Genomic DNA, 21,438 nt, shown 5'->3' on the forward strand with positions numbered 1-21,438 from the left:
AAAAAAAAAACCCGAATTTAACCTGAAAACAAAAGTGCTGAACTGCTAAAAGCTGAAGGTTACACAGAAGAAGAAGTTGGAAAAAAGCTGAAAATGTTTTAATTGTAAATTAGAAAAACCTAAGAAATGAGAAAAGAACATTTAGAGTCAGAAAACATCTGAAAGAATATTAAAAAGTCATATTCTTTGAATCACTGAATGACTAAAATGTGATCCCTCCACTTGGACCCACACAGTTTAAAAAGTTTACATCTCTGAGCTTTGAAAGACAAGATGTTGGAAAAAGAACAACGATGGCGACGTTTTGAGGGTAAAATGATGGCTTTAACACTGTGGACACAGCAGCAGTTGAAAGAGAAGTGCTTAAGATGAATCTTGGTACAGTGGCAGGCAGAGCTCGTTAAGCAGGCAGGTGTGAGCCTGGTTGCTATAGTGACTGCACCCAATGGCTCCATACACACGCACACAGACATGCACCTCACTTTTGCTGCTTAAAATGAACAGAAAAGTCAGGCCGAAACAAATCGCTCCCAAATGAAAAGTAAAAGTCGTATTGACAAAATTCTTTCACCGTGAGCGACAGCAATGTCTAGTCTACCTAATTCTCAGTTTTCATGCCTGTGGAGCTTATTATATGGACGTGGTGACAGTATAAAAACACCATGCTCTTCTGATTTTCAAACCAACCTTCTGAGCCGTTTTAACATTAGAGTCTATGGAAGAGTTGGAGGGAGGAGGCTGTGCATTGGTGACATTTATGAAAGAACCATAACACCTAGTACAATAGTAAACACATTGGATGAAAGAGGACAGCCATGGCTACGTTTTGAGGGTAAAATCATACCTGTAGAGCAAACGCTGTGGACACAGCAGCAGTTTTAAAAAAGATTTTAAGATTAATTTTTTTGCTCCTCTCACTCTAGCAGTTGAGCTGCCTCACTCTAGCCCCAACATTCCGTCCCATACACACCCATTATAAACTCTGAAACGGGTGAAAAAACATCATGAAACTTAAACTGGAACTGAAGAAAAAGTATAATAGATATTGAAAAGATAAATACAAGTTGAATAGTTGAATGTCTTGTCTTCGTTTTAAAGTTTGAATGGTGGCTCTATGTCAATGTATGTGGAAGTAGTAAGAGTTTAAAAATGAGTAAGTTGAATGAGGATTTGAAGGGTCTCCCCATTGAAATACATTATAAATTTTTGTTGAATAAAGTTGAATAAAATTAAAAATATAAATGTTAAAAATATGAAAAATAGAAGCAGTGTTGTCCAAAAGAATAGGAATCTAACGGTGTTTGAATGGTTTTTCTAAGTTGAACGGTTTTGAAGGAGTAGGCTTACAAAAAACGTACGGAATACAGAATAAAATATAATAACTAGAAAGTGCATTTTCTGAAGAAACTGCAGTGTGAATGCTTGAATCTGAATGTATGCATTGAAATGAAATAATTACTGAATTTAAGTTAAAAATTTTGAATGAGATAAAAAAAAAACCCCGAATTTAACCTGAAAACAAAGGTGCTGAACTGCTAAAAGCTGAAGGTTACACAGAAGAAGGAGTTGGAAAAAAACTGAAAATGTTTTAAATGTAAATTAGAAAACCCTAAGAAATGAGAAAAGAACATTTAGAGTCAGAAAACATCTGAATGAATATTAAAAGGTCATATTCTTTGAATCACTGAATGACTAAAATGTGATCCCTCCACTTGGACCCACACAGTTTAAAAAGTTTACATCTCTGAGCTTTGAAAGACAAGATGTTGGAAAAAGAACAACGATGGCGACGTTTTGAGGGTAAAATGATGGCTTTAACACTGTGGACACAGCAGCAGTTGAAAGAGAAGTGCTTAAGATGAATCTTGGCAGAGAGAGAGAGAGAGCTCGTTAAGCAGGCAGGTGTGAGCCTGGTTGCTATAGTGACCGCACCCAAGGGCTCCATACACACGTACACAGACATGCGCCTCACTTTTGCTGCTTAAAATGAACAGAAAAGTCAGGCCGAAACAAATCGTTCCCATATGAAAAGTACAAGTCGTATTGACAAAATTCTTTCACCGTGAGCGACAGCAATGTCTAGTCTACTGAATTCTCAGTTTTCATGCCTGTGGAGTTTATTGTATGGACGTGGTGACAGTGGAAAGACACCATGCTCTTCTGATTTTCAAAAGAACCTTCTGAGCCATTTTAACATTAGAGTCTATGGAAGAGTTGGAGGGAGGAGGCTGTGCATTGGTGACATTTATGAAAGAACCATAACACCTAGGACAATAGTAAACACATTGGATGAAAGAGGACAGCCATGGCTACGTTTTGATGGTAAAATCATACCTGTAGAGCAAACGCTGCGGACACAGCAGCAGTTTTAAAAAATATTTTAAGATTAATTTTTTTGCTCCTCTCACTCTAGCAGTTGAGCTGTCTCACTCTAGCCCCAACATTCCGTCCCATACACACCCATTATAAACTCTGAAACGGGTGAAAAAACATCATGAAACTTAAACTGGAACTGAAGACAAAGTATAATAGATATTGAAAAGATAAATACAAGTTGAATAGTTGAATATCTTGTCTTCGTTTTAAAGTTTGAATGGTGGCTCTATGTCAACGTATGTGGAAGTAGTAAGAGTTTAAAAATGAGTGAATTGAATGAGAATTTGAAGGGTCTCCCCATTGAAATACATGGGAAATTTTTGTTGAAAAAAGTTAAATAAAATTAAAAATATAAATGTTAAAAATGAGAAAAATAGAAGCACACCATTCCAAAAGAAGAGGAATCTAATGGTGTTTGAATGGTTTTTCTAAGTTGAACGGTTTTGAAGGAGATAGTCGGCGAAAAACGTACGGAATAGGAAAAAATAATAATAACTAGAAAGTGCATTTTCTGAAGAAACTGCAGTGTGAATGCTTGAATCTGAATGTATGCATTGAAATGAAATAATTACTGAATTTAAGTTAAAAATTTTGAATGAGATAAAAAAAAAAAACCCGAATTTAACCTGAAAACAAAAGTGCTGAACTGCTGAAGGTTACACAGAAGAAGAAGTTGGAAAAAAGCTGAAAATGTTTTAATTGTAAATTAGAAAAACCTAAGAAATGAGAAAAGAACATTTAGAGTCAGAAAACATCTGAAAGAATATTAATAGGTCATATTCTTTGAATCACTGAATGACTAAAATGTGATCCCTCCACTTGGACCCACACAGTTTAAAAAGTTTACATCTCTGAGCTTTGAAAGACAAGATGTTGGAAAAAGAACAACGATGGCGACGTTTTGAGGGTAAAATGATGGCTTTAACACTGTGGACACAGCAGCAGTTGAAAGAGAAGTGTTTAAGATGAATCTTGGCAGAGTGAGAGAGAGAGCTCGTTAAGCAGGCAGGTGTGAGCCTGGTTGCTATAGTGACCGCACCCAATGGCTCCATACACACGGACACAGACATGCACCTCACTTTTGCTGCTTAAAATGAACAGAAAAGTCAGGCCGAAACAAATCGTTCCCATATGAAAAGTACAAGTCGTATTGACAAAATTCTTTCACCGTGAGCGACAGCAATGTCTAGTCTACTGAATTCTCAGTTTTCATGCCTGTGGAGTTTATTATATGGACGTGGTGACAGTGGAAAGACACCATGCTCTTCTGATTTTCAAAAGAACCTTCTGAGCCATTTTAACATTAGAGTCTATGGAAGAGTTGGAGGGAGGAGGCTGTGCATTGGTGACATTTATGAAAGAACCATAACACCTAGGACAATAGTAAACACATTGGATGAAAGAGGACAGCGATGGCTACGTTTTGAGGGTAAAATGGTGGCTGTAGAGCAAACGCTGTGGACACAGCAGCAGTTTTAAAAAAGATTTTAAGATTAATTTTTTTGCTCCTCTCACTCTAGCAGTTGAGCTCTCTCACTCTAGCCCCAACATTCCGTCCCATACACACCCATTATAAACTCTGAAACGGGTGAAAAAACATCATGAAACTTAAACTGGAACTGAAGAAAAAGTATAATAGATATTGAAAAGATAAATACAAGTTGAATAGTTGAATGTCTTGTCTTCGTTTTAAAGTTTGAATGGTGGCTCTATGTCAATGTATGTGGAAGTAGTAAGAGTTTAAAAATGAGTAAGTTGAATGAGGATTTGAAGGGTCTCCCCATTGAAATACATTATAAATTTTTGTTGAATAAAGTTGAATAAAATTAAAAATATAAATGTTAAAAATATGAAAAATAGAAGCAGTGTTGTCCAAAAGAATAGGAATCTAACGGTGTTTGAATGGTTTTTCTAAGTTGAACGGTTTTGAAGGAGTAGGCTTTCAAAAAACGTACGGAATAGATAATAATAATAAAAAAATAGAATAATAATAAAGATTCGAATAACAATACTGTGAATGCTTTTCAAGCATTCACACTAATAAAGATTAGAATAACAATACTGTGAATGCTTTTCAAGCATTCACACTAATAACTAGAAAGTGCATTTTCTGAAGAAACTGCAGTGTGAATGCTTGAATCTGAATGTATGCACTGAAATGAATTAATTGCTGAATTTTGAGTTAAAAATATTGAATGAGATTTAAAAAAAAAAAAAAAACGAATTTAACCTGAAAACAAAGGTGCTGAACTGCTAAAAGCTGAAAGTTACACAGAAGAAGAAGTTGGAAAAAAGCTGAAAATGTTTTAAATGTAAATTAGAAAACCCTAAGAAATGAGAAAAGAACATTTAGAGTCAGAAAACCTCTGAATGAATATTAAAAGTTCATATCCTTCTAATTGAAATGAACTTAAAAGATGAACAAACATTCTGCAGAAAATACAAACTTTAATATACAGCATGATGTTTTTCAGACATATACACATGTGTATATCATGTTTAATAGTATTACATACATCAATTTGTTTTGTATGTCATAGAAAATAACATAAAAATCTTAAGTCATATTTTACAGCTTCTTTCTGAAAAGGACTGGTAGAATAAAGAAAAATAACTAAATTAAATAACTAAATAAAAAATAATGAGCAACATATGAAATACATGAAAATTCAACTTTTAAAACCACAATCCTGAACCTTTAAATTGTGTTGGTTTCTTAGAACATGGCTGAACAGCTGTTTCTATCGGTCTACTTAATCTTCTGACTTCTGTCTACACATCTTTTTATTACTCATTCTTTTTTATGTTTTAATGTAAACAGAGTCCACACAGTGGTAAAAGAGAACTGTATAGAGATTTGTGAGTAAACTCAAATGAAAGCCTAAGGTGGTGACACAGTTTAACACATGCAAATAATCAAATAAACACATTAGTCCTTTTTGTGAACATGGATAAATAAGTATCAATACAGCATTGTTCAGCCATGCCACTAAATGCTTTTTTACACATTGTTTTAACCTGGGCTCAGACACAAAGTCCCAAATTTAGTTAGTCCCTGACTTTGAGTTGTGGTTATGACTAATTATTATACACAAGTCTTTATCTATCTGAACTCTAAGGACACAAATATGAAAAAACCTATACTTACCAGCTGATACCCCACACTACACACTAGGTGTGCCATGTGACCTGAAACTTTGGTACAAAATCATCATAATCATTCTGTTAACACTGTTTTTTAACACTGTTTGTGTTGCTGTTCAGCAGTTTAAAATGTTTTAGATTGGATTACATGGAATGAATTTGAATTTTCTTGGGGGTTTTTGTATGTGTTTCGTTCTCAGCAGATTTTTTCTTCCATACTGTTGAATTCCAGTTACCACATTTCTGGTCATATGACATCCCAAGTGCCCACTTAAAAAAATCCCCACAGTTAATTCAACATTAAAACAAAATAAAAAAATGTTAAATAAATAAAGGTTTGCTCTGTGATGAAATACTAAATAAGCATACATTGTACAGAGCACTAACAATGAAAACAATCCTTTAGCCTGTTGATCAGAGAGAGGCAGTCATTATGTCCATTTAAAACCTGTAATCACAGAGCACAACGTTTCTGTGAAACTATGAAGTCCCATATGATCCTCATCACGTCCAGTGACTTCAGAGTGGATCCTCCCTGTCATCCGGCCAGTGTTTGATGTGTGGCAAGCAGCACAGAAGCAGGATAGCTGAGGACTTTAAAAGAAGAGCAGAAAACGGGAACATATGTAGTTGTAAATGTAAATATCAGTGATACTTGTCTTGTCAAAGGGAATAAAATAATGAAAATGTTAACTTACACACTCATTTAGGGAGGATCTTGACACTGCACAGAGGAGGCACAGTCAGTCTGACAATGATGGTGATCTCCAGGGATGTTTTCCTGCAGCAACATTCCTGCCAACTGGCCGTGTGATCCAGAGTAGTTGGTTTGTAATGAACAGAAAGGTGTATATGTTAGGTAGTGTGCACTCAGAGCTGGTCCTAAGAAACAAACACATCCTGTAATAAACTGAATACCTGTAGTAGTGCTGCTGCAAATATGAAGCCCTTCTATCATGAGTGGTTTCAAAGAAGGTGTTTTGGAGGCTCGGTCACAGAAACTGTGCAGTCTGTTCAGTCCTGAGTGTCTCAGCTCTGATGGGGATGGATCACAGAGGGAAACACCTGAGTACAGACATTACAATACACTCTAACACTCCTAAGGTCAAGTGAAAACACAATTTAAACACTTTACAAAGAATGAATACATGTTTTCATGGAAATTATGTCATTAACCCTTTTTGTTGTGAGTAAATCTCACCGACTGCTTGTGGGACAAGCTAGAAGGAGGACTTATCACAGAATGTCTCCTGTGCTCCAGATGTGAAGTCTCACGCTCTGATCGTACGGCGATGAAGATGGTGATGATGAAGCCTCTCTGATCTGTGGCATTACAGTTTCTAGCTGCTATGTGCTTCACACTGTTGGATCTTACATGTGAAGCTTGGAGAAGACACAGGAGGACTGTGTCTCTCTTAAAAAAGAAAAAGAAAAAAGGAAACCTAACACCCCCACCCTCAGCTCCCACCGTAAACCCCCCCCCCCCCCCCCCCCCACTCAACTCCCCAACCTCACACCATCCAATGTCTATACAAATGTAGGGTATCAGCTGGTAACAGAAAGCAAGTGTAACATATGCACTACATATGTAACACTGCTGAAACATTTCTGGCCAGAAATGTGCAGTTATCAACCCAGACCCACCCTGATGATTGCACTGGCCGAAACATGATAAAAGCTCATAAAAATTTATGTTTCATAGAAAAATTTGTCCAAAAATATAATTGTGTACTTTTGAAAAAGTTTAAAGTTTATAACAAACCAAAATAATAACATTTTTGTAAATAGTATTTCAAAATAGTGGCACACATAAAGTGGCTTAACTGTCATTATTGCTGTAATTAGGTTTGTTTGTTTGTTTGTTTGTTTGTTTGTTTGTTTGTTTGTTTGTTTGTTTTTTTAAAAAGCAACCTTTAGTCATTATTGTTCTCTCAGAAACAATGAAGAAGCTGTTGAACATTTATGTGTTGTGTAGGCAATCCTCTGGTCCACCCTCCCTCCCTCCCAGCCACAGTGAGACTGGGGCAGCCTGGCAGGATGTTGAAGCCTGGCTGCAGAGAGGATATGCCTACACTATTCATTTTAAACTGCTATATTTGATTTTTCTGACATTTATAGGTTACTGTTAGTGAATTTTAGATTTTCTGTGATAAATAAAATTGTCATCTTTTACTGATATCATTACTTAATTCATGTAATTGTATTTTATGTAAACAATTCAAACATTATACTGCAATGCAGGGCGTCAACTTTTAAATATCGCTCTACTTTCTTAAGTCATTCAAAAATATAGAAATTACTTACTGTATTCAAAGATCTAGATCATGAATCATCACAGGACAATACACAGTATACTGGGTCATGGTAACTATGGTATGTCTTCATGACTCCAGAATGGAGACATCGATCTGACTGAGAAATGAAAATTAGGTCAAGCAGTGTGTTCTTCTCTGTGGTAGGGGCAGTGATGACCTGTGCGTATCCCCTAGACTCAAACAGCTCCAGGATTGGTTTGTTTGCACTGGATAAAACATTCTCATTAAAATCACCACAAACTATGATGGGATGACAGTCCATGATCTCCAATGAGTCTAATAGGCTTACCAGGTTTTTCAGGAATGGCCTCAGAGTGTAGTCTGGAGGTCTGTATACAACTGCAATCAGAGCACTGACTGGTGCTTCAACCTTTAAAGCCAGAAATTCAAGGTCAGTTACATTATGGATGTACTGTTTTTCATGCACTTGAATGTCACTTTTCACATAAACAGCAACTCCACCACCACTTCTGTTTGCCATCTGGGGAAAGTTTGTGTAGGACAGGTGTCTGTTGCGTTTGAACAAATTGTAATTTTCCAAGTGGAGACTCTCTGCGACAAAAGAGCCCCGCAGGTGTGTTTCTGTTAGGCACAAAACATCTGCTAGACACAATTCATGGTGACTTTTGATGTCATTAATGTGAGCTGGCAGTCCCTCTGTATTATGATGAACAATGGTGAAAACCTCTGACCTGCTCAGTGTTTGCCTCACGTGTAGAAGAGGCATCATGTCATCAAGGTTGGCTTGTCTCATGTTCTCAAGCGCTGCAGTGATTTCTGGGTTGGTGAATATTTTTTTCTCTTCCATATCAAGAAGATACAGTCCACTGAGAGACGTCACTCTACTGACAGCTACGTAGGCCATGCCGGGCTCAAAAATGCTCTTAAGAGAGACAACAGCTGATGTAGTTGTCATACCCTGTACCTTATGTATTGTACATGCAAAGGCCAGCTTCACTGGGAACTGTCTTCGTACCACTCCTTTCTGCTTCAGATTCTCCTCTGCTCTCTCAATGTACACCATGTCGTCTGCTGGTGTGCGGTTATTCTTTCCAGATGTCTCATTATCCATTTTAAGTCCAAGCTTGATGATGTGTTGGTCGTTTTCAGAGTGAACTACTCTAAGTAGTATTCCAAAAGCTCCATTAACCAAACCATTTTGTATGTCAATGTTTCTGGTGAGCATGACACGAGCTCCTTCTGCAACTTTCAGTGTGTCTGGTAACTCGTTTTTACCTCCTTTCAACGGTCTGTCTTGAAGTGCCATTCTGCCAGTTCTAGGATCTTTTCTATAATCATCTGCATGGATGTCAATGATATGAGTGTGGAGCAGAGCCAGTGTTGCAGAGTTGTGTGCATCCACTTCTTTATTAGTTGCAAAAATGTGCAACGCATCAGTTGGACAATGGGCTGGTTCAGTTATGGCCTGTGACAACAAATTTCTATCTGCTTCGCAAAGCTCATCCAACTTTCCTTTCACACGAATTCTGTTCAGCATCTCTGCAAAGACAACATCATCTTTCTGACGCATAATCTCAGTCAGAGTGATCATCTGAAAATGCTCCCGCCACAGGTCGATCTCAGACGGGTCGTGCACACAGAGAGGTTTAGACTGTCGCACTGGGGGTAGCTGATAGAAGTCTCCGACAGCAATGACTGACATGCCTCCAAAGGGTCTCCGAGTCCCTTTGATCTGTTTGAGTCTTGCATCTACATATGCAAACAGATGTCTTGACACCATAGACACTTCGTCAATGACGATTATTTCAGCATTCAAAAGTTCTGATCTGACTTCATCCAGCTGATTGCCAAGTCCCTGAATGGGAGGTTTTAAGCTTCTAGGCAGCTTGAGAAGAGAATGCAGTGTTGTTCCAGAAATGTTAAAAGCTGCAGTCCCAGTGAAAGCAGTTAACAGGACAGTGGGTTTTGATATGTCAACGTCGTCTGCATATCTGGGCACTTTGCTCAGTATCTTAGATGCTTCTGAGTAGATGCATTTGATAAGATGTGATTTTCCTGTTCCAGCACCACCATTAATATAAAAGAAAAACTGCTCTGGATTTAGAGCACAGACTCTTTTAATGCACCAGTCTCTAACTGCATAAAATATGCAGGCTTGCTTCTTGTTCAGATTCTGAAACATCTGACGTAACAATGTGGGATCAATAGCAGGGGGTTCCCTGATGGCTCTGACTTCTGTTGAAGCATCAGCCTGACGGCTGTAGTCGGGCACATCTTCCTGTTCATTTTCATTGTCTCGCTCTCTTTCTTGTTCAACAAGTGGCAACCTTACGAGATCTGATTCAGGTGCCAGATTACACCATTCGTCAGTCACACCTCTGTTCTGCTCATATTCCTCAACAGCGCTCTCGATCTCCTCACTGTTTTTCTCATATTTTTCTCTGTTTCTTTTGACAATGTGTTGCACGTACTCAAGATGGTCAGTACCTGGTAGCTGTACACAGCCAGCACCATAGAAAGCCTGATAGGTTGGCAACGATGGTGTTTTCAGTTCGTGGTCTGAACGATGAGGAAGGTACAGTTTAAGCAGTCTTCCGTAATATTGCTCTGGATGTTTTTCTTGTGAGCAGCGGTGAAATCTGATGATAGCAGGCTTATTGTTTTTGCGCCTTTGCACAAACCCCATCTCATTGAGAAGGGGCAAAACATCTTTACCTTTTTTCTGTTGGCCATAGACAATCCTGCAAGTAGCAGCAAAGTCTGCCATGCACATCTCCTCATACTCTGGTGTTTCAGGTCTGGCTTTGTATTTGTCATTCAAAGATGTCATCCAAACATTGGAAGACTCAGGTGTTGTGTTGTCCAGAACTGACAGGGGACGACTCATTTTCACAGGATTATCATCAGTTGGAATGAATATTACAGCACGTGAGCATTGCTTCATGTGAAGACCACATGCACGAGCAACACACTCCTGTGCACTGATCTCTCGCTTCTTTGAATATGCCTGCATGACGGCTCTCATTTCATCGCACTCATTTACACTGTCCTTATGGGAGTTCTCAATGACAGTTTTCAGGTACTCAGATAGCCCGCCCTCTTTTTTTGATATATATTTCATTAAATAATTTGCAGCACCAAAAGCATCTAAAACAAAGCTTATGTCGATATTACTGTTCCAGGCTTCAAGCAGATGTGGATTATAGCCGTTTATCCAAGAGTCTTTTGGATCACGCTTTAGTATGATCGTACTCCTCATGTTCATTTTATTCAGGTATCTCTGATATTCTGCATGTGTCAACTTGCATCTTTCCAAGAGCTGCTCTAAACTCATGGAAGCAGTTTCAGGTTCATTCAGCAGCTGGTTCAGTGGTCTGAGCTTGTTCTTTGCCGTTTCTACTTCCAGTGCATCATCCTCACTGGGTCTTGTGATCATTGTCTCATTGCAGGGTGGTTTGGGAAAACCAAAACGGCACCCGGAGCTTAAACTCCTAAAGCACGTCTTTGTGTGGTTCTTACTGTGTTTTTGCACTTCTGTTACTTTTTTGTACAGTTCAGGTTGTTTATGTGGATCAGGCAGCTGAGCTGTGATGTATTTGTTTATAAAATCAACAACAGTTTGCTCATCATCCTCCTCAAACACAGGAGCACCTTCTACCCACAGGAGGCAGTGTATGTGTGGGCTTCCTCTGTGCTGAAACTCAACTCTGTAAAAGTAGTCAATGACTTTGCCAAGTGGCTCTGCGGGAGATAAGAGTAAATCTCTGAATAATGCTTCAACTCTCTTGTCAAACATGCGCATTGTTGTGACAGGATTGCTTCTCAGGATGTCACACTTTGCTGACCAGTCGAGTCCTTCAAAATTCACTTGTTCACCTTGCTGCCTTGTTATTGCCTCGATCACTTCAGGCCAGCGCATTTCAGCAGCTGAAAATGTGCAAAAGAACGTGGGAGTTCCCAACTGTCTGATCATGGCAAAAAGATCTCTTGTTGTTTTCTCCCAATAGGCTGGGGTTCCTCTCAGAGGCTGCATGAATCTCACTGCATCTTTATTTCGCACCAGTTTCTCCACCTCATGTTTATCTTGTAACATGCCTGAGGTTATTTTTCTACCATCTCTGGTCAGAGGCTTTGCCTTCCTTAACTGTACTGTCATGCTGGATGTAGCCAAGTGTATTTCAGTCACAAACTGTGCAAAGAATAAATAGTTTGTGTCTTTGGCAAAACGATCATCAATGCAGAAAAGTCTTGATTTGAAATACCCACTGGGGGATACTTTGATCAGCCTTCTTTCATCAAGTGTGTTTTGGCCTGTAGGAAACTGCACAGGGAAGGCCATGGCCTCCAGTTTAGGTGTTTTGAAAAAACTTATTGGATTGTTTCTCTCTGCAGGAGCAACAGAGTAGATTCCTTCACTGAAACATAATATCTCCTCAGCCACATCAGGGGGCTGCAAACAGGACTCGAGTGCAAAACCACCATTAGTCAGTCCATCTGCTTGCTCTGAATCATCTCTCATCTGTTCATGCGATTGTTCACCATCACAGGGTAACATGTCAATGTCCTGTTCATTTATATTTTGTGCTTCACTCAGTGCATTTTTCTCACAGCTGTCAATTTCCATTAAATCAGCCTCATCATAATCGTCCTCATTCATGTTTTCATCATCATCATCCTCATCATCTTCATCAGGAAGAGTTGGATCACACAGCTCAGCATCATCTCTGATGCTCACATCCTTATACTGTGGATGAATCTGCTTGAGTTTATGCAGTGCTTGCACAAGTTTAGACCAGCTTACAGTCTGAAACAGCTGATGACCTTTGTAAGACAAGCGTCTCTTCAATTTTACTCTCATGACCTGAGAATTAATTCTCAATCGAGGTAGTGTTTCAACAGTTTCCTGTACCTCTGATGGGACACAGACCACATTTCCTCTAATTGCTCTTTGTCTGCCTTTGGGAAGAGGAATGATCTTGGCAAATGGTATGCACTTGGCTATGAGATGTCTCTCCAGTATGTTGAGATCAGAAAGTTCAGCTGGAATATCAGCAAGATCCAACTTATTGGCAACAGCAAGTGCTGGCATGGATCCATTTTTAAGATGATCGTGGCAGGTGTGACAAATCCACTCTCTCTTTCTCTCATCGGGAACATTGCACTGCTCATTTCTGCAGTTTTCATCACAAACATGAACAAACTTTCCTGTCAAACATGTTGCAACCACATGTGGGTTTTTGACATAATTTGACCTTCTGCAGGGTCGTACTTGGTTTGGAAATGAAGCCTTGAAGCATACAGTACATGGGCATGATGGTCCAACTTTGATTTGTGATTTGAACACAGATATGGCCTCGTTAATCACACTGTTGTCACTCTCTTGGGTTTGTCTGTTCACCCATCTGTATTTCCTTTTTATTTTCATTGCACATCTCATATTGTGCATAATCCTGAAGGCAAGATTACTTTGATACCTGTCTCGCATTAGTTGTTTCATTAGTTGTCTGTGTCTTACTCTGAATGCGTCATCACGTGCATAACGCTGAGTCACTCGAGATCTCTGTCTCTCTCTGAATTCAGGGTTTTCTTGATACCTTTTAGTGATATAGTTTTTTTGTTTTTGTCTAAATTCAGCATTGTCACAGTAGCGTCTTTTAATATATTGTTGTTGTTTCTTTCTGAATTCATCGTTCTCACAGTAGCGTCTTTTAATATATTGTTGTTGTTTCTTTCTAACTGTAGAATTCTCAGAAAAACGTTTTTTAACATATTGTTTTTGTTTCTTTCTGAATTCATCATTTTCACAGTAACGTCTTTTCATATACTGTTGTTTTTTCTGTCTGACTTCAGGATTGTTTTTATATGCCTCGCTTGTGCAAGACTTTTTCTTTTCTTTGTACTCTTTGTTTGAAGCATACTTTTGTCGTTCTTTCCTTTTTTGGTTTTCTTTTCTCTGATTTCTGGGTTTCTCTGATGCCATTAATCTTCTTCTCATTTTTTGCCTTTGTTGTTTATTAACTTTTTTCACTTTTTGTAAAACTATATCAGAAAGGTCACAGGCAGCAACATTTGTTATGGCAGCATTTGATTGACATGAAAAAGCATCACTTGATGGAAGGAAACTTAATTCACTGCATAGTTCTTCAGTTGGTATATTAGGAGGTTCATTCTGATCTTCATATGATGTGAACTGAGTCACGTGGACTTCTTTTTGTTTCACCGGTGGCGTACAAATGGACATTTGACAAAAGATGTTCTCAGTCAGATCAGTCGTTGTGTTTCTCCTTGGAGTAGAGGAGTTTGCTTCATCAACAGTTGTATCAGAGTGAGTAGATGCCACAGCAGTGGCAGCTGTTGGTCTGCAGACTGTGTCTGTGATAGTATCACTCAGGTTGACTGTGCTCATACTGTAGAACTGCACAGGCTTCAGTTCATAGTTACAAGAGGGTGATATCTCCATCATTTCATAAGAATCTTGGATCCTCTTAATCATGTCACTGAGGAGTGTGAATTTCAGCATCACTGCTGTACCACGATTACGTGACTGTAGTAGTAGAGGAAGACCACTGGGTGTTCTGGAGTGTGGATCAAAGAAACCATATTTGCCTGATGTGGATCTGAACACTGCGATACACAATCCACTCATAATCAATAAGGCATACTGCACATCTGACAACAGGCAGCTCAGTCCTGCTTCTAAGCTGAGAAAGGTATCTACTGCTTCCTCTGGAGGTTCTTCAAATGTCCCATACCGGGAAGGCTGTGTCATGTCGACATCATACATAGACCAGCGAGCATCAACTTTGTCTGGCAGCTCATCGGTTGCCAAATGAATATTTTTAGGAAATCTTTTCTTGGCCTCTTTGTACATCACATCACCTTTATCCAAGACCAGATTAAGGTCAGCTGTAGTCATGTTATCATTCTCATGAAGGAAAGCAAGAAATGTGAGTGAGTTACATGTGCACTGCTTGTTTCTGGAGTCTCCATATTTGGGATGAGCCTGGCTGTGAGATGCACAGATATGTGTAACAGAGGGCTGGTTTTCAAAGTTCACTCTTTCTGCATGAGATGGTCCTGTCACATCACTGTGACGGCCTCTTTTTACAATATCAGCATAACCCACCTGTGGGGCACTTGACACCTCAGGTTGGTCTCTATGGTTTACCTGATGATCATTAAATTCATGCTGCAATCCAATCTTTACAGCATCTGCATAGGATACCTGTTGTACATGTGCAGGAACATGTTGACCTGCCTGTTTGACACCATCAGCATTGGTCTTTGCAGACACAAAGTCTTCTGCAGAGCTCTGAGGAAAATCACACTCAGCTTGTTCACATGTTGGTACTTCATGAAACTCATGGAACTTCTTCCAGCGTTGTTTTGCAGCTTGTGACTTTTTCTGCTTCCTTGGCATTTTTACACAAGTGTTTCTCTTAGTCTTTAGAAAATATGTTTATAAAATAAGAGTGGCACAGAGCAGGAGATGTTTTCTTTGTCTTTATATTTCAGTTTTTATTTCTCAGAAACAGATGTCTTTGTTTGTTTGACAGTTTGTCAGTCGAGAGAATAATATGCACTCTCTTTATTGGCTTGGCACAACTTAGCAGCAAGCGCAAAGTGAAAAACAGCTAGAGAGAAAATTTAGAAGGGAGAACAGACAGAGCAGGAGAAACACGGCTGGGAAATCACAATCAAACCGTGAATTAGAGTTTTCTTTATTTGTTCAGTTTGTTCTCAGGTAGAGGCAATATGCACTCTTTATTGCTTTAATGGCTTGGCATTTTTCAGCAGCAAGCCAAGAGTGAAAAACAGGTAGAGAGAAAATTTAGCAGAGAGAACAGACAGAGCAGGAGAGACACGGCTTTAAATCAAACCGCAGAGTTTTCTTTGTTTGTTCAGTTTGTTCTCAGGTTGAGGCAAAATATGCACTCTTTATTGTTTTATTGGCTTGTGCATTTTTCAGCAGCAAGCCAAAGAGTGAAAAACAGGTAGAGAGAAAATTTAGCAGAGAGAACAGACAGAGCAGGAGAGACACGGCTTTAAATCAAACCGCAATAAGATTCTTGGTTTGGCAAAATTTCTCACAAACCACAGGGTGAAATACAGATGGAAAGAAGGCAGAGACAACAGGTGGAGTAGGACAGAAGATAGAGGGGTTGGGGGGTTGGGATGTGAGATAGAAGACTGGAGATCTGGTCCTTGTTCTTCTTCTGCACACTGTGAACAAAAAACAAGAAAAAAATAATAATTTTAATAAAATTATATCACATGGTAATTGTATGAACTAATTGTGACTACTGAAAAAGGACAAAACAAATATTCAAGCTAAACTGTTGTCGGCTGCCATGTGCAAAAAGTTGCACAATTTGGCACTTTTTAACACTAGGAAGGCCCAGAGCCCAGCCATTTGGCTTTTCTACCTTTAAAACCCGGAGAGCAGCCAAATGGCTGGTAGGCTTTTAGCTAAGCTTTAGCTTCAGGCAAGTGGAAGCTAAATTGGCTAGTCATTCATATGTAAATTGGGTTGTTACCTGGGAATTCTGGAGGGAGGGGAGTGGGGGTGTGTGGATGAGGGGGTGGGGGAGCTGCTAAAAGCGGTGAGCTTCCTTTTGTTTCATCTTGATGCATTCTCAATCATCCAGGGAAACAAATCTCCAAAAGTCACCAACTTGGAGTGTTTCAGTTTGCCATCTTAGGGAGAAATCAACACACATGGGTGTATGTCCTTTGTTGCTGAGATTTATTGATAAAAACAGTACAAAAAATCAACCATTTGTACACATTTTTACAAATAATTATAAAAAGTGAGTGAGTACATTTCAACATTTTCAGCAATCACTCACAATCCTGGCACTGCCATGGTATCTGTAGTCTGCATTTACCACATGTGTATCTGTTGCAGTGAACACATCGCACAGTGGCATGATTGTTCTTGCAATTGTGTTTGACCTGACACATGGCTCTTTTTCCAGGGCTCGGTGTGGAGGGTTGTGTCAAAGGCAACTGTTCTTTTCTTGCCTTCTTCGCAGCTACATGAGAGTGAGCTAACTCCCTTGCAAGCTCCACCAGGAAGTCCACCCGTCTTTCCTTCGTCCCGGAGCATGCTTGATACAGCACATGTGCATTCAGTGCTGCCATGTCAATCATGTTATAAAACACGGCAACTGGCCAGCGCCGTGTTCCTCTGCGGACAGTGTACTCCCGAACCATCTGGTCCATCACATCCACGCCACACTTTGTTTTGTTGTAAAGGGTGACAGTGTTTGGCTTCCTTTTGGTAGTGTTATCAGTCTGAACCACGCCGTGCATGCTGCTAAGAATATAGACTGTCTTCTTCCGTTTGGCCGCATACGCCGTCAGCGTGGCAGCAGATGTTGAAAACACCTAAGAAATAAGATAAATTGTTATTTCCATAGCACTTTTACACACAATGAAACACATAAACATAGAACCAGAAAAGACCTGCAACATACCTGAGTGGTGAATTCATTGCGATCTGTCTGTCTAGTGGATTGAGGAATTTCCCTGCGAATCTTGTTGACTGTGCCGAGGATGGTGGTTTTCCGTCTAAGAAGTTTTTGCGCAAGTGAAAGCGATGTGAAAAAGGAGGAGATACTGGACCTTCCCATTGCTCACAATTTGAATTTGTTCACACTGCAGATGAGGAGACTGCTTCTCCACCTAAAAAGAGAGCTTGTTTGGGGACTGAGACAGCGAAAGATGGCACAGTGTGGCGTGAAGAACAGGTGGGGACCTGTCTCCCTTTCATTGTGTGTAAAAGTGCTATGGAAATAACAATTTATCTTATTTCTTAGGTGTTTTCAACCTCTGCTGCCACGCTGACGGCGTATGCGGCCAAACGGAAGAAGACAGTCTATATTCTTAGCAGCATGCACGGCGTGGTTCAGACTGATAACACTACCAAAAGGAAGCCAAACACTGTCACCCTTTACAACAAAACAAAGTGTGGCGTGGATGTGATGGACCAGATGGTTCGGGAGTACACTGTCCGCAGAGGAACACGGCGCTGGCCAGTTGCCGTGTTTTATAACATGATTGACATGGCAGCACTGAATGCACATGTGCTGTATCAAGCATGCTCCGGGACGAAGGAAAGACGGGTGGACTTCCTGGTGGAGCTTGCAAGGGAGTTAGCTCACTCTCATGTAGCTGCGAAGAAGGCAAGAAAAGAACAGTTGCCTTTGACACAACCCTCCACACCGAGCCCTGGAAAAAGAGCCATGTGTCAGGTCAAACACAATTGCAAGAACAATCATGCCACTGTGCGATGTGTTCACTGCAACAGATACACATGTGGTAAATGCAGACTACAGATACCATGGCAGTGCCAGGATTGTGAGTGATTGCTGAAAATGTTGAAATGTACTCACTCACTTTTTATAATTATTTGTAAAAATGTGTACAAATGGTTGATTTTTTGTACTGTTTTTATCAATAAATCTCAGCAACAAAGGACCTACACCCATGTGTGTTGATTTCTCCCTAAGATGGCAAACTGAAACACTCCAAGTTGGTGACTTTTGGAGATTTGTTTCCCTGGATGATTGAGAATGCATCAAGATGAAACAAAAGGAAGCTCACCGCTTTTAGCAGCTCCCCCACCCCCTCATCCACACACCCCCACTCCCCTCCCTCCAGAATTCCCAGGTAACAACCCAATTTACATATGAATGACTAGCCAATTTAGCTTCCACTTGCCTGAAGCTAAAGCTTAGCTAAAAGCCTACCAGCCATTTGGCTGCTCTCCGGGTTTTAAAGGTAGAAAGGTAGAAGCCTGGGCCTTCCTAGTGTTAAAAGAATAAATATTTAATTAAATTCAGCAATAATATTTTTAAATACAAATATGATTGAGTGAATTGTTAACTAATCACATGTAATGTGCAAAAATGTACGAAAAAAATATTTTAGCCCAATTGTTAAGCTGAACTTATGTGTATTTATTATAAAAATGTGTTTAAAAGGTCTAGCACAAAGTTTGAACCCATCACTTTAAAGCTTATATTAGTCAGACTCTTTTTTTAAAAATTTGGTGTACTTCTCTAACAGTATGTGCACACCTACCAGGCAAAGCACAGATGTGAGTCAAGTTCCTGAAAGTGTAAGACAAGAAATAACATGTTAGTTGTCTGTACAGTGTTATCAGACTAACAAAAAAACAAAGCCCACACGACATGATACACTGAACTTATAGTCAGCAGGGTAATTATAGAGTAATATAGCACACCAGCTGATACAGCAGCCATTTTATAATTCAAACTAATTAACTGAAGTATTTATTTAAGTACTTATATAAGGCTACTGTTAGACTGTTACTAGCCTTAGCATCGCTGCTAACGCTAGCATTCCTGCTAGCGTTAGCACTTCAGTTAGTGTTAGCACTGCTGGTAGAACTAGCACTCTTACTGTTAAAACTGAGGCACAATGGCAATAATAAAGCTCATTTGTTACTTTTGTCTCACTGACCGCCAATAAATATCACAGGAATATCACAGGAATATTCTTTTTGTCAGTTAAAAACTGCTAAGGCTAGTGTTGGCACTATAGCTAGCGTTAGCATTGATGCTAGCATTAGCATCGAAGCTAGCATTAGCACTGCTACTAACAGCAAAAGTCATAAAGTACTCTTACTGTTAAAACTGAGGCACAATGGCAATAATAAATCTCATTTGTTACTTTTGTCTCACTGACCGCCAATAAATATCACAGGAATAGCACAAGAATATTCTTTTTGTCAGTTAACAACTGCTAAGGCTAGTGTTAGCACTATAGCTAGCATTAGCATTGAAGCTAGCATTAGCACTGCTGCTAACAGCAAAAGTCATAAACCTATATAAATGGTAGCAAAGGTTATTCTTTTTTTGCTTTCTTTATTCTTTGAACTCTGTTGAACTTTAAAAAGACTTGATATGTGAGTTTAAATGTCAAACATGTATTTTTACCATCATAAAATTAAAACCGTGCTGTACTGAGTGTATTGTACTTACCACAGCAGAGAGCAAAGCGGAATGACGGCAGTTGGTGCAGTGATTAGTTAAAGACTGATGAGGCGTTCAGGTGGTGCTTGGAAATTTGAGCATCAGTTTGAACATCAATAATGAGCATATATATTTCTCTGTCATAGAGAGACAGAGAAAAAAATACACAAGACTCACCAGCATACAAATTGGTACTTTTTCTCTTTATGTCACTCATTCGCTTATACTCAGGAAAGAGGGCAACTGGCATTAAATTAGCAAATAAAAAGTATGTCATCTTGAACTGTTTTATGGATTTTATTTTAAGACTACTTTGAGCGTATTCGTGGGGAGATAAACTATACAGACTAAAAACAGAGACATTAAATGAGATTCGATTATTTAAAATGTGGGAAAATACACTACAGACAGGTAGATGCTGTGAGCTTTAATTATCCAGTCAGAAAAGATTATTTTAAAGTCATCAACTGACTAAAACTGCCGAGGTATGAAAAACCTGTGTGGAGAAGACAAGTCCACCAATACACAATCAACTTGAATTTAACAGGGCAATAATTCAGGGCTCTATTCAGTTAGCCTATATTAACTACTGACATACTGTTAATCTGTGGCAAAAGCCTGTCAAACCTGTCTTATTGTACCTATTGAAAAAGTTAATCTTACTACAACTGCTTAGATGTAACACACATTTTTGATTTAATCTTGGCAGAGTGAGAGACAGAGCTCGTTAAGCAGGCAGGTGTGAGCCTGGTTGCTATAGTGACTGCACCCAAGGGCTCCATACACACGGACACAGACATGTGGACTGAAATGAATTAATTGCTGAATTTTGAGTTAAAAATTTTGAATGAGATAAAAAAACAAAAAAAACAACCTGAATTTAACCTGAAAACAACAGTGCTGAACTGCTAAAAGCTGAAGGTTACACAGAAGAAGAAGTTGGAAAAAAGCTGAAAATGTTTTAATTGTAAATTAGAAAAACCTAAGAAATGAGAAAAGAACATTTAGAGTCAGAAAACATCTGAAAGAATATTAAAAGGTCATATTCTTTGAATCACTGAATGACTAAAATGTGATCCCTCCACTTGGACCCACACAGTTTAAAAAGTTTACATCTCTGAGCTTTGAAAGACAAGATGTTGGAAAAAGAACAACGATGGCGACGTTTTGAGGGTAAAATGATGGCTTTAACACTGTGGACACAGCAGCAGTTGAAAGAGAAGTGTTTAAGATTAATCTTGGCAGAGTGAGAGAGAGAGCTCGTTAAGCAGGCAGGTGTGAGCCTGGTTGCTATAGTGACCGCACCCAATGGCTCCATACACACGTACACAGACATGCACCTCACTTTTGCTGCTTAAAATGAACAGAAAAGTCAGGCCGAAACAAATCGCTCCCAAATGAAAAGTAAAAGTCGTATTGACAAAATTCTTTCACCGTGAGCGACAGCAATGTCTAGTCTACCTAATTCTCAGTTTTCATGCCTGTGGAGCTTATTATATGGACGTGGTGACAGTGGAAAGACACCATGCTCTTCTGATTTTCAAACAAACCTTCTGAGCCATTTTAACATTAGAGTCTATGGAAGAGTTGGAGGGAGGAGGCTGTGCATTGGTGACATTTATGAAAGAACCATAACACCT

General features: G+C 39.2%; 2 protein-coding genes and 1 long non-coding RNA gene across 9 annotated transcripts in view; 1 reads left to right on the forward strand and 2 right to left on the reverse strand.

The window, feature by feature from the left end:
- The window catches only part of alcama (activated leukocyte cell adhesion molecule a), a 176,927-nt gene that overhangs the window by 85,858 nt on the left and 69,631 nt on the right, over window positions 1–21,438 (reverse strand). The window lies entirely within an intron of this gene.
- On the reverse strand, window positions 4,803–21,146 carry LOC113019251 (uncharacterized). Of its 7 annotated transcripts, none has more exons than XM_080307431.1 (5): window positions 19,808–21,146; window positions 18,885–18,913; window positions 6,439–16,019; window positions 6,219–6,322; window positions 4,803–6,114 (listed from the first exon to the last, which is right to left on the reverse strand). In XM_080307431.1, exon 3 carries the CDS (start codon window positions 15,214–15,216, stop codon window positions 7,843–7,845), a length of 7,374 nt encoding a protein of 2,457 aa, XP_080163557.1. In that variant the 5' UTR covers window positions 15,217–16,019; window positions 18,885–18,913; window positions 19,808–21,146; the 3' UTR covers window positions 4,803–6,114; window positions 6,219–6,322; window positions 6,439–7,842. The 7 variants fall into 7 exon arrangements, with proteins under 7 accessions (XP_080163557.1, XP_080163563.1, XP_080163562.1 ...); XM_080307437.1 differs by lacking the exons at window positions 18,885–18,913; window positions 19,808–21,146 and having other exon boundaries at window positions 6,439–6,555; window positions 8,125–8,205; window positions 8,528–16,162; XM_080307436.1 differs by lacking the exons at window positions 18,885–18,913; window positions 19,808–21,146 and having other exon boundaries at window positions 6,439–7,932; window positions 8,125–8,205; window positions 8,528–16,162.
- LOC145431528 (uncharacterized) lies at window positions 16,469–18,284 on the forward strand. The gene is made up of 2 exons (XR_013911867.1): window positions 16,469–17,548; window positions 17,618–18,284. It is a non-coding gene; the product is annotated as an uncharacterized LOC145431528 (long non-coding RNA).

The sequence above is a fragment of the Astatotilapia calliptera genome, chromosome 10 (assembly GCF_964374335.1).
Source record: "Astatotilapia calliptera chromosome 10, fAstCal68.1, whole genome shotgun sequence".
Taxonomy (NCBI): Eukaryota; Metazoa; Chordata; class Actinopteri; order Cichliformes; family Cichlidae; genus Astatotilapia; species Astatotilapia calliptera.